The sequence below is a fragment of the Notolepis coatsorum genome, assembly GCF_963971535.1.
Source record: "Notolepis coatsorum genome assembly, chromosome: 19".
NCBI classification, from domain to species: domain Eukaryota; kingdom Metazoa; phylum Chordata; class Actinopteri; order Aulopiformes; family Paralepididae; genus Notolepis; species Notolepis coatsorum.
The window spans coordinates 10,087,569-10,100,659 of record NC_140183.1 but is presented as its reverse complement, the minus strand read 5'-3'; the positions used below and the strand labels follow the sequence as shown (position 1 = coordinate 10,100,659).

Genomic DNA, 13,091 nt, shown 5'->3' with positions numbered 1-13,091 from the left:
TTTTTGCACTCTATCTTTGTGAAAGTGGCTTCTCAGCTCTGGTCCAGCCAGCTGAAGACTTCTTAGCTTAAAGGGGAACTATTTTACTATTTCTTTCACTATTTGGGCACTTTTTGTTGTGGTTTGTAACCGACCCCAATCGCACAACACAAGACAGGTATGAGGGTAAGCCAAGAAACGGGCATTTATTGAACAAAAGAAAAACCGGCACTGTCCCTTTAAGGGAGAAACACGAAAATACTGGAAATAACAAGAGGGGAAGGTACAGTGCCTTTAAGAGGCGAGCTGGCTAAGGGGAAGGCAAGGGAAGGCTAAGGGAAACAGGGCCGGAGCAAGGGAAGGCTGGAAAACAGGGAGGAACTAGGAGGACCGGACGGGAGGACTAGGAGGAACTAGAGAGGGGAGAACTAGGGACAGAGGCCCGTGGAGGCGGGCTGGGGACGAGGAGGACTAGAAAGGGGAGAACAGGGACAGAGGCCCGCGGAGGCGGGCTGGGGACAGGGAGGACTGGGAGGACTGGTGGGAACATCAGGGCCGCTCTGCAGAACTCTCTCGGCAGATCTCCGAGGTGGGTAAACGGCGGCCGAGAGGGAGAGAGGAGAGGGTTAAAGTACAAAGGGGAAAACAGAGCAGGTGCAGGAGAGGTGACTAGTCCAAATACAAAGTTATCCAAGTAAAAACTATCTTCGTGTAAAATACACAAAGAGCAAAGTTCCAAAAACAATCCAAAAGTGAATACTATCTTCGGTGTGAACAAACACACAGTGGGAGATGTAACGTCCAAAAATAATATCCCAGTGAAAACAAACAGAGGCACACGCTGGGTGAGTGACTGTCTGATTAAAAGGTGGTAATCTTCAGTGTTAAGAAACACACGAAAACGGAAATGATCAAGACAGTCAATAAAAACTCACCCAGACGTAATGCGTAAAGGTGCTGGAACAGCAGCGGGGCGAGAGCGTCGCCACCGGGGAGCCGGCTGTCCGAGCCGAGGTCAGAGTGGTGCGCCACTGCTTGGAGTGCGCGCCGGAACCGAGAGAACGCATCTGGAGTGCGTCTGCGCGGAGGAGCGTGCCAAGCTCGGAGGTCTGGAAGATGCGCGTCAGGCTGGGAGTGCGCGCTGGTACAGAGGAGCGTGCCAAGCTCGGAGGTCTGGATGATGCGCGTCAGGCTGGGAGTGCGCGCTGGTACGGAGGAGCGTGCCAAGCTCGGAGGTCTGGAAGATGCGCGTCAGGCTGGGAGTGCGCGCTGGTACGGAGGAGCGTGCCAAGCTCGGAGGTCTGGAAGATGCGCGTCAGGCTGGGAGTGCGCGCTGGTACGGAGGAGCGTGCCAAGCTCGGAGGTCTGGAAGATGCGCGTCAGGCTGGGAGTGCGCGCTGGTACGGAGGAGCGTGCCAAGCTCGGAGGTCTGGAAGATGCGCGTCAGGCTGGGAGTGCGCGCTGGTACGGAGGAGCGTGCCAAGCTCGGAGGTCTGGAAGATGTCTGGGCGTCTGCAGCGCGGAGGTCTGGATGTGCGTCAGGACGACAGCTGCGCGGGGGTCTGAAGTGGATCACTGGGATGCCTCCCGTGGAAGTCTAGGGAGCGCAGACCAGTCTCCCCCTCAGGCAACGGCGACAGCAGGCGAAGGCTGGAGCAACATCCTTACGCCGGAGATAAAAACAGCATAGACCGAACAGAGGACCTCCCGAGGGAGTCTTGATGAAAGAGCATATCTGATACCGAATGTTACGGCATATTACAACACGACCCCACGAGGAACAGAGTGGAAGAGCCAGGTATTTAAAGGCCACAGGGGAACTAATTAAACTGCACCACAGGTGCGAGAGGTAATTGACAATCGAACTAAAAGTGTGAGTTCGGCACCAGACCAATCAAACACATAAATGACAGGTAGTCCAGGTGTGGCTGCTTGAAGAGAAAACGAGAGTAAAGAACGAGAGGGTGGGGGCTAGTGAGAGTGAGTGAGAAGGGAATTCCTAAACAGTAGGCTAAAAGGAAGGAAAGAGTAGGTGAGCAGCGGGCAAAACCTCACAGTACCCCCCCCTCAACGGGAGCCACCCAGCGACCCAAAAAAAATACAGACAGAGTGGCAGGGGACAAAACAAGGCAAAAACAAAAGGTACTGGGCCAAGCCAGCAGGGGAAGCCACAACAAAAGTGGGGCTAGTAAAAGAAACAGGGTAGCCGAGGGGTAACTAGGGTAGCAGAGGGGCAACTAGAGGAGCTGAGGGAAAAGGGCTAGCAGAGGGAAGGTTAGCTGCCAGGGCACTGATAGCTACAGGGCCTATGCTAGCTGTACTGCTACATCAACATAGAGGCTGCGCAAGCTGCCGGAGCTAGGCTAGCAGAGGGAAAGGGTAGCTGCCAGGGCACTGATAGCTACAGGGCCTATGCTAGCTGTACTGCTACATCAACATAGAGGCTGCGCTAGCTGCCGAGCTAGGCTAGCAGGGGGAAAGGGTAGCTGCCAAGGCACTGATAGCTACAGGGCCTATGCCAGCTGTACTGCTACATTAACATAGAGGCTGCGCTAGCTGCCGGAGCTAGGCTGGCAGACAGGGCTGGACCAGCATGAGAGAACAAGCTAGCTGGAAGGACAGTCCTAGCTGTGTGAGATAAACTGACCTTGCTAGCTGAAAGGGCAGTCCTAGCAGTGGGAATACTGACCTTGCTAGCTGAAGGGCAGTCCTAGCAGTGTGAGATAAACTGACCTTGCTAGCTGAAAGGGCAGTCCTAGCAGTGGGATAAACTGACCTTGCTAGCTGAAAAGGCAGTCCTAGCAGTGGGAGATAAACTGACCTTGCTAGCTGAAAGGGCAGTCCTAGCAGTGGGATAAACTGACCTTGCTAGCTGGAAAGGGCAGTCCTAGCAGTGGGGAAACTGACCTTGCTAGCTGAAAGGGCAGTCCTAGCAGTGGGAATACTGACCTTGCTAGCTGAAAAGGCAGTCCTAGCAGTGGGAGATAAACTGACCTTGCTAGCTGAAAGGGCAGTCCTAGCAGTGGGAATAAACTGACCTTGCCAGCTGAAAGGGCAGTCCTAGCAGTGGGATAAAACTGACCTTGCTAGCTGAAAAGGCAGTCCTAGCAGTGGGAGATAAACTGACCTTGCTAGCTGAAAGGGCAGTCCTAGCAGTGGGGAAACTGACCTTGCTAGCTGAAAGGGCAGTCCTAGCAGTGGGAATACTGACCTTGCTAGCTGAAAGGGCAGTCCTAGCAGTGGGAGAAAACTACACAAAAAGTGGAGGCCATGCAGAGGGACCGGGTTAGCTGCTTGGGCCTGGCTAGCTACAGGGCCTATGCTAGCTGCAAGGCTGCATTAACATAGAGGCTGTGCTAACAGCCGGGGCCAAGCTAGCAGACTGGGGCCATGCAGAGGGAACTGGGTTAGCTGCCTGGCATGGCTAGCTACAGGGCCCATGCCAGCAGCAAGGGCTGCATAAACATAGAGGCTGTGCTAGCAACCGGGGCTAAGCTAGCAGACTGGGGCTCTGCTGAGGGACTGGGTTAGCTGCCAGGGCTTGGCTAGCTACAGGGCCCATGCCAGCAGCAAGGGCTGCATAAACATAGAGGCTGTGCTAGCAGCCGGGGCTAAGCTAGCAGACAGGGGCCATGCTGGTAGTAGAGGCCTAACAAGCTGCAGGGGAGCCAAACAGGGCTAACAGGGAAGCAAACAGGGGAGACTAACAAGCTAACAGGGGAGCTAACCGGGCTAACAGGGAAGCTAGAGGGGAACTAGAGGGAACAAGAAAAAAAAAAGGCAAACTCAACATACACCGTCTGTGCTGGCTGGGGTCGTCGATTTGGTGGGGTCGTACTGTTGTGGTTTGTAACCGACCCCAATTGCACAACACAAGACAGGTATGAGGGTAAGCCAAGAAACGGGCATTTATTGAACAAAAGAAAAACCGGCACTGTCCCTTTAAGGGAGAAACACGAAAATACTGGAAATAACAAGAGGGGAAGGTACAGTGCCTTTAAGAGGCGAGCTGGCTAAGGGGAAGGCAAGGGAAGGCTAAGGGAAACAGGGCCGGAGCAAGGGAAGGCTGGAAAACAGGGAGGAACTAGGAGGACCGGACGGGAGGACTAGGAGGAACTAGAGAGGGGAGAACTAGGGACAGAGGCCCGCGGAGGCGGGCTGGGGACGAGGAGGACTAGAAAGGGGAGAACAGGGACAGAGGCCCGCGGAGGCGGGCTGGGGACAGGGAGGACTGGGAGGACTGGTGGGAACATCAGGGCCGCTCTGCAGAACTCTCTCGGCAGATCTCCGAGGTGGGTAAACGGCGGCCGAGAGGGAGAGAGGAGAGGGTTAAAGTACAAAGGGGAAAACAGAGCAGGTGCAGGAGAGGTGACTAGTCCAAATACAAAGTTATCCAAGTAAAAACTATCTTCGTGTAAAATACACAAAGAGCAAAGTTCCAAAAACAATCCAAAAGTGAATACTATCTTCGGTGTGAACAAACACACAGTGGGAGATGTAACGTCCAAAAATAATATCCCAGTGAAAACAAACAGAGGCACACGCTGGGTGAGTGACTGTCTGATTAAAAGGTGGTAATCTTCAGTGTTAAGAAACACACGAAAACGGAAATGATCAAGACAGTCAATAAAAACTCACCCAGACGTAATGCGTAAAGGTGCTGGAACAGCAGCGGGGCGAGAGCGTCGCCACCGGGGAGCCGGCTGTCCGAGCCGAGGTCAGAGTGGTGCGCCACTGCTTGGAGTGCGCGCCGGAACCGAGAGAACACATCTGGAGTGCGTCTGCGCGGAGGAGCGTGCCAAGCTCGGAGGTCTGGAAGATGCGCGTCAGGCTGGGAGTGCGCGCTGGTACAGAGGAGCGTGCCAAGCTCGGAGGTCTGGATGATGCGCGTCAGGCTGGGAGTGCGCGCTGGTACGGAGGAGCGTGCCAAGCTCGGAGGTCTGGAAGATGCGCGTCAGGCTGGGAGTGCGCGCTGGTACGGAGGAGCGTGCCAAGCTCGGAGGTCTGGAAGATGCGCGTCAGGCTGGGAGTGCGCGCTGGTACGGAGGAGCGTGCCAAGCTCGGAGGTCTGGAAGATGCGCGTCAGGCTGGGAGTGCGCGCTGGTACGGAGGAGCGTGCCAAGCTCGGAGGTCTGGAAGATGCGCGTCAGGCTGGGAGTGCGCGCTGGTACGGAGGAGCGTGCCAAGCTCGGAGGTCTGGAAGATGTCTGGGCGTCTGCAGCGCGGAGGTCTGGATGTGCGTCAGGACGACAGCTGCGCGGGGGTCTGAAGTGGATCACTGGGATGCCTCCCGTGGAAGTCTAGGGAGCGCAGACCAGTCTCCCCCTCAGGCAACGGCGACAGCAGGCGAAGGCTGGAGCAACATCCTTACGCCGGAGATAAAAACAGCATAGACCGAACAGAGGACCTCCCGAGGGAGTCTTGATGAAAGAGCATATCTGATACCGAATGTTACGGCATATTACAACACGACCCCACGAGGAACAGAGTGGAAGAGCCAGGTATTTAAAGGCCACAGGGGAACTAATTAAACTGCACCACAGGTGCGAGAGGTAATTGACAATCGAACTAAAAGTGTGAGTTCGGCACCAGACCAATCAAACACATAAATGACAGGTAGTCCAGGTGTGGCTGCTTGAAGAGAAAACGAGAGTAAAGAACGAGAGGGTGGGGGCTAGTGAGAGTGAGTGAGAAGGGAATTCCTAAACAGTAGGCTAAAAGGAAGGAAAGAGTAGGTGAGCAGCGGGCAAAACCTCACACTTTTACACAATTCCTGTGAGTTTATGGAACACCTCTGTAATTTTGAATTTTTTTTAATTCATTGTTTTGTATTTCTAATGAAGTCCTCAAAAACAGCATTTTTCTACCTCAAGATCTTAAGCCGTTTTGAGCCTGGGCACCTAAACCACTGCGCCGCCTGAACATTAACATGCAGCAGTGACTATATGACATCACAAATCAGCACATTTTCAGATGACTCAATTCAGTGAGGGTGAATATTGTGAGAGGAGAATTGGAAGAATGCGCCAATATGAGAATTAGAGACATAGATCATATTAATATAAGTCCACATAGCTAGGAAACAATGCTAAACACTGAAAAAGGCCATTTATAAGATAGTTCCCCTTTAACATAACAGACCGACAGTAAGTTTGGGGGAACTAATGGGATAACTGGGGATGTTGTTTGGTCCTGACAAGAGTCTCAAAGCAACTCTGAGGTCATGCTCAATGTCCAATCTGTTCCTCTGCTCTGTCTTCAACTGGACCAGAGCTGAGAAGCCACTTTCACAAAGATAGGTAGTAAAAAAAATAAAATAAAAAAAAATTATATATATATATTTTTATTTTTTTTAAATATAATTGTTTTTCGATTAGTCGACTAATCGAAAAAATAATCAACAGATTAGTCGACTACCAAAATAGTCATTAGTTGCAGCCCTACTACGCAGTACGCATGTTCCGAGACTTGCGCAGCATTATGACTTGTCTGAGAGGAGAAAAGGCTTCTTTCTTCATCACGAAAGAGGCTGATCTGAGAGGAGAAAAGGCTTCTTTCTTCATCACGAAAGAGTCCTTTCTTTTTACCGGATGAACCATTCTGTGGCGTCAGTGATTTGAAATATGAAAAAAAATATATATAAATAAATTACAGCATGTATGACAGATTCTTAGACATGTCTGACCCCATTCAAAGAGATAAGGGTCAGGTCCCCGTTATCAAGATGGCTGCACTGAGAATCGACTTCAGTATCATGTCATTAACACACACACACACACACACACACACACACACACACACACACACACACACACACACACACACACACACACACACACACACACACACACACACACACACACACACACACACATGCACAGTCACACAGACACGCAAACAAACACAAGCACACACACACAGGCGCACTCTCACACTGACACTAAGCAGACCTGCATAATTGAGTTGTGTGGTGTGTAACATGGAGCCCTGTCTCAACAGCCTATAGGCAGCATGTAGGAAGACACTGCTGGAGTGAAGCATCACTGTGCTGCAGATCAGGTGTCATAATCACAGCATGGGCCTACTTTACTCCCCCTCCTTTTCCCCTCACGTCCTCCACACGCTCCTCTTCATCCCCCTCTCTATCCACAGCGCACTCCTCATCATCCTCTCTTTCTTCAGTCACCCCTTCCTTCACCCTCATTCACCCAGCTGTATTCCATCCCCCTAATTCACACACAGGCAAACACCCCACTCTCCCCAGCTGCACCCTATCCTCCCCTGATGAGGGGACTATATCTGCACCTCGACGCTGACCAGAAGCTGTCGTGGTATTAATTACCACTGCCCAGGACCGCCGTCCCTGTCTGGACGTCACCTGTCCCCGAAGAGGAACACCTAATCTCCCGCTGCCACCCAGCAGCTCCAGCGTCCCTGTCTGGACGTCACCTGTTCCCGAAGAGGAACACCTATTCACCCGCTGCCACCCAGCAGCTCCAGCGTCCCTGTCTGGACGTCACCTGTTCCCGAAGAGGAACACCTATTCACCCGCTGCCACCCAGCAGCTCCCCCGACAAGCACCAGGACCGCTTGCTCGCTCACTGCCGCCGTGGCAGCCACAGGACAGAACATTAACCCCGTTCTATTTCCCCCCAATTCCTGTGTTGCTCAATTTCCATTAAACACCCTTGAAACCGCTCCTTTCTCTTCTCGTGTATTCAGCAATTGGGCTGTGCTCCAGACTCCAGTTCTCACATCAGGTTCTGAATGTCAACAAGATATACATTTATATAACAGCTTTTATCCAAAGCGCTTTAAAGAAATACAGAAGAAATAAAGAAAAGAAAGAAAAAGAAAAGAAAAAATTATATCTTGCAGCATATTTTAAGTTTTTCTTTCTTATATTAAAGTATATTTAGTTTTTAAGAATTGTAAAGGATAGGCAAAAATAAGCATGTGCTTCAGCCTATTCCTTTTTTCGGTCATTGAGTTTGGATTTTGTGTGTGAGCTTACTTTGAATATACATACATTTGTGACTTTTTCTTTTTTTCCTTTTCCTTTTGAAAGTCCACACGTGTGTTTTTGATTTATCTGTAAACAAAGACCGAAAATAAAACTATTCATCATCTTTACAATTTGTTCCTCACATTTTACCGGTTCACTCACACATTCACACACCGACGGCAGAGGCAACCATGCAAGGAGCCGACCTGCTCATCGGGAGCAGTTAGGGGTTAAGTGTCTTGCTCAAGGACACATAGACACGCTGCCGGGGGGAACGGGAATCAAACCGGGTACCTTCGGATTACCAGACGACTGCATAGCTGTCAACATTGGGATTTGAAAAAACTGGAGATTTCGCGCCGTTGCTATGTATGCTGACTCACATCGCTTTTTCCTCCGTGTGCGACATTAAAAGCAGCGTGGCATACTTTACAAAAAGCATAGACTTTGGAAACGTTGCTTTTCGTCAGGTACGGGAACGTCTCCTCCCATTTGGTGAGATATTTGCAGTAACTCTTCTTGGCTTTCTTTGCTGGTGGAACCGTGCAATCCGCATCCTCCTCTCTCAAGTCCATCGTAGAATGTAATACATTTCGCGCTAAAACCCTTCTTTATCCGGTATGTCTTCTTCTTCTTCTTCTTCTTCTTCTTCTTCTTCTTCTTCTTCTTCTTCTTCTTCTTCTTCTTCTTCTTCTTCTTCTTCTTCTTCTTCTTCGGGTCGCAACCTTCTTCCGGTCTGACTTCCTGTGCTAACGTTCTAATCTACACTGCTGCCACCTACAGTCACGGAGGGGAATTGCAGCCATTTTGTAAAAACTTAAAATTTTGGAAAAAAATTTAAAATATTTAAACGTCATAATGCATTGTGTAAAACTTGATAGAAACTATTTGTTTCTCTGAATTAAACCCTCCCACATGATGATGTCAGCAACTAGAAAAACAAGCACCCTTTTGTAAGAGAGAGAGCGCATAATTCAGATGATTTATCATCACACGGTCAGGAGAACAAGTGAAGTCTTGGGAAACAATTATAAGTCTACACTACAACCACTTTTTATACTCCAAAAACAGGCTAAACGACACGCCCACAATATCATATCGTATACATTTTTGATGGTTTAAGATAAGTTGAACCTTTATTGATCCCCTTGTGGAAGTTCACCGTCTGACACGTCCTGACTGTGAAAATGTGATGCGGCAACGCATCACACTTTAAATAACGTTATTTATTCATTTAGTCATTATTCTCTTCCCTACCGGGGAGGTAACCTGTGTTCCTGGCTGCAGTTCAGGAGGTAACCTGTGTTCCTGGCAGATACCAGGTAAGGACTCTATATATAAAATCTTGCGTTGATCTGATATTTCTTTCTACCGCGATCAAAGCTATCTGTGTGTATGTGTATGTGCTTATTACCGTTGGCTGCGGTGGGGGGGGGGGGGGCATTTCATGTATGCACGAGGTTGATTTCAGGATGATTAGATAATCAGCTGAAAAATTACAACGTGATGACTGGATTACACTAAAATGCCTTTTCTTTCTTTTCCTTCCTGGAATTACTCAGAATCACCCAAACCATACTCGGTATTCAAAACGGTATAAAACAGAAATGTACGGATGAAAAAATAATCTGTTTAGTGCATGTTGACTGGAAGCAACTCACTGACAATCGACGGGTGTATTAGACCCATAGCTATAATATAAGATATATTTTAAGCACTTGCAAATGTCGCAGTCTAAAACTATATCCATTGAATAAAGACCTGGCGCTGAAGGGGGATCAGCGCCTCGTGCTGCTGGCGGGCAATGAGTTAACAATTTGTGTGTATTGAGCCGTACTGTATTGTACCCATTCTGCAATCTGTTAATAAAATGTCAAAATCAATCAATCAATTGTGTGACATTGTGTGAGAGCTTGTTTAACTTTTTAATCTGAAGACTTTAATTAAACTTTACTGACCAAACGGCGAGACTTTCTTCACCAGCACCTGAATACCATGTCAGACCAAATCCATACAAAGACTTGGTGCAACCCGTTCACCATAACAGCCGGTGTCCGCTGTATTAACTAAGCTGTCGATATTGTTAAAAAAGAAGAATAGAGCAGTCAGGTGGCGTAACGGAGATTGCGTTCGTCACCAACCCCGGAGCGGCTGGATTCGCAATCCAGCTCACAGCTCCGGGGTTGTCACCAGCTTGGCTGGCCGTTCACACTAATACAATTGGCAGTATTAGAGGGTGGGAGAAGCTGGCGGGGTGGGTCCGGGTCGTTGTAAACAGCGACTCCTACAGTTCGGTCGGGGCGCCTGCTAAGCGTGGATAGGACCTGAGTGGGATAGTGTGATCCTTCCACACACTACGCCCTCTCAGTGAGAATCCGCGCTGCCAGGTGAAAAGAAGCGGTTGATTGGCTGGACGTGTGTCGGAGGAAGCACGTGGTAGCCTCCACTCTCCCAGACCGACTGTGGGGGGTAAGTGCGCAGCGACCAGGAAGGTGATTGGGAATTGGCATAACGACTAACATTGGGATGGGAGAAAATCGGAGGAAAAAGGAGGGGGAAAAAGATGATTAAAAAAAAGAAAAAAAAAAATAGACGTCGTAGTCTGCAGTGAACCGTTTTTGGACTGCTGTTGTTTTAACCCCCCCCCCCCACACCCCGCCCACCCAGGGTTAGCTAAGTTCACCATGACCTCAGGCCTGTGGATGGAGAGATGAAGAGCTGGCTTTACCTGTGGACCCAACCTCTTCATCATGTGTCGGAAGAACTCGTCCAGCTCCTTCCCTTCAATGAAGCCATTATCTGTCAAGAGAGACGTCATATTCATGCATTTGATATTATCTATGTATCAGGGCGGTGCAGGAGGGTGGAGCAGGAGGGTGGAGCAGGAGGGTGGAGGTGGTGTAGGAGGGTGGGGGAAGGAGGGTGGAGCAGGAGGGTGGGGGAAGGAGGGCGGTGCAGGAGGGTGGAGCAGGAGGGTGGGGGAAGGAGGGCGGTGCAGGAGGGTGGAGCAGGAGGGTGGGGGAAGGAGGGTGGAGCAGGAGGGTGGAGCAGGAGGGTGGAGCAGGAGGGTGGGGGAAGGAGGGCGGTGCAGGAGGGTGGAGCAGGAGGGTGGAGGTGGTGTAGGAGGGTGGAGCAGGAGGGTGGAGGTGGTGTAGGAGGGTGGAGCAGGAGGGTGGAGGTGGTGTAGGAGGGTGGAGCAGGAGGGTGGGGGAAGGAGGGTGGTGCAGGAGGGTGGAGCAGGAGGGTGGAGGTGGTGTAGGAGGGTGGAGCAGGAGGGTGGGGGAAGGAGGGTGGTGCAGGAGGGTGGAGCAGGAGGGTGGAGGTGGTGTAGGAGGGTGGAGCAGGAGGGTGGGGGAAGGAGGGTGGAGCAAGAGGGTGGTGCAGGAGGGTGGGGGTGGTGCAGGAGGGTGGGGGAAGGAGGGTGGTGCAGGAGGGTGGTGCAGGAGGGTGGGGGAAGGAGGGTGGGGGAAGGAGGGTGGTGCAGGAGGGTGGTGCAGGAGGGTGGGGGAAGGAGGGTGGGGGAAGGAGGGTGGAGCAGGAGGGTGGGGGAAGGAGGGTGGGGGAAGGAGGGCGGTGCAGGAGGGTGGAGCAAGTGGGTGGGGGAAGGAGGGTGGTGCAGGAGGGTGGTGTAGGAGGGTGGTGTAGGAGGGTGGTGTAGGAGGGTGGTGTAGGAGGGTGGTGCAGGAGGGTGGTGCGGGGCTCAATTCACTTCCAATTCAATCGATTCAGGAAGCAATTGCAGATAAAAAAATACTTTTTTCTTCATTCACATTTTGAATGGAATTGAATGAAAAAGCAAGTTAATCGACTCCGTTCCTGCTATTATTATGCATCACCTGTGAAATCACCGTCCTCCTGGTTATAATGTGAATGCCCTGTGAAATGATACCTCGTGCTACAGTATATAGACTGTCTAAAAGTAGATGCATGGCTTATAATATCCATCTTGAAACACTGTGATCTCTAAAGCACTCTCGTCAGACGTATTATTTCATCTTCAACTGTATATGCATATTGTATCTTAATGTTTTATGATGTTGTTTTATGTTGATGTATGTCCTGTTTTTTAATACCATGGACCACGATGGAAATAAGTGCTTGCATTTTATTATGTTTTTATCCCTTGGATGATGTCTCTAATCCACAATAAAATCAATCAATCAATCAATTCCCTGTACTGGCAGAGATGGGGGAATTACATTTGACGCAATAGCTCTCTGTTGATGGAGTAAAATCTCACGATGAAAACAAATGACATAATACAAACTCATAACATTTTCCATAGAAAGCCTGTTGATTATGCGTAACTTTTTTTTAGCAGACCAAACTGCAGAGGGAAATGAGAAACGATTCAATATCCCTCTCTCTATATATCTAGATCCCTTTATTAATGGAAATAATAAATCCTTATCAACAAGTTATAAACTCACCGTCTGAATCAAAGTGTTGCCAGATTTCCAGGAAACCCGCGGCGTCCAAGTTATCAAAAGCGTTCTCCATTTCAACAGAGAGAAACACAATGATCAACTAGTACACAGAGACTAAACACTAATACAGCCTGCGCTCTCCTCAGTGGCCTTTTGTACTGGTCCAACATGTGGGTCCTTTCAAAACCACACCCTCTCTCTCTCTCTCTCTCCCAATAACCTGAGAGACAACAAGCAGAGAGAGAGAGAGAGAGAGAGAGAGAGGGGGGAGAGAGAGAGACAGGGGGGGAGATAGAGAGAGAGAGGGGGGGGGGAGAGAGAGAGGGGGGAGAGGGAGAGGGGGGGAGAGAGAGAGACAGGGGGGAGAGAGATAGAGAGAGGGGGGAGGGAGAGAGAGAGAGGGGAGAGAGAGAGAGGGTGAGAGAGACAGACACAGAGAGAGGGGGAGAGAGAGAGAGAGTGTGTGTGAGAGGGAGAGGGGGAGAGAGAGATAAGAAGAGAGGAATAGAGAGAAAGACAAAGACAGGGAGAGAGAAAGAGAGCAGTGCACAGGAGTATACATTAGCTCCATCTATTGGTGATTATGTTACATTGCAGTTACCTGATTTAAGTTTAAACAGGGAATTTAACCTTTGTAAAAGGTTAAAAACAAATACAATTACACAGAAAAAACACAAAGT

General features: G+C 50.0%; 1 protein-coding gene across 1 annotated transcript in view; it reads right to left on the bottom strand.

Moving 5' to 3' along the window:
- LOC311245929 (secretagogin-like) overlaps positions 1-12,543 on the bottom strand; it is a gene marked incomplete at its 3' end in the record, with an annotated part of 31,309 nt that extends 18,766 nt beyond the window's left edge. Inside the window, exons 1-2 of the mRNA XM_084335953.1 lie at positions 12,415-12,543; positions 10,713-10,783 (exon numbers count right to left, since the gene is read on the bottom strand). Coding sequence (XP_084192079.1) covers positions 10,713-10,783; positions 12,415-12,484 — 141 coding nt within the window. The 5' untranslated portion in view covers positions 12,485-12,543. The remainder of the gene's footprint in view (positions 1-10,712; positions 10,784-12,414) is intronic.
- Between the last annotated feature and the right edge of the window lie 548 nt (positions 12,544-13,091).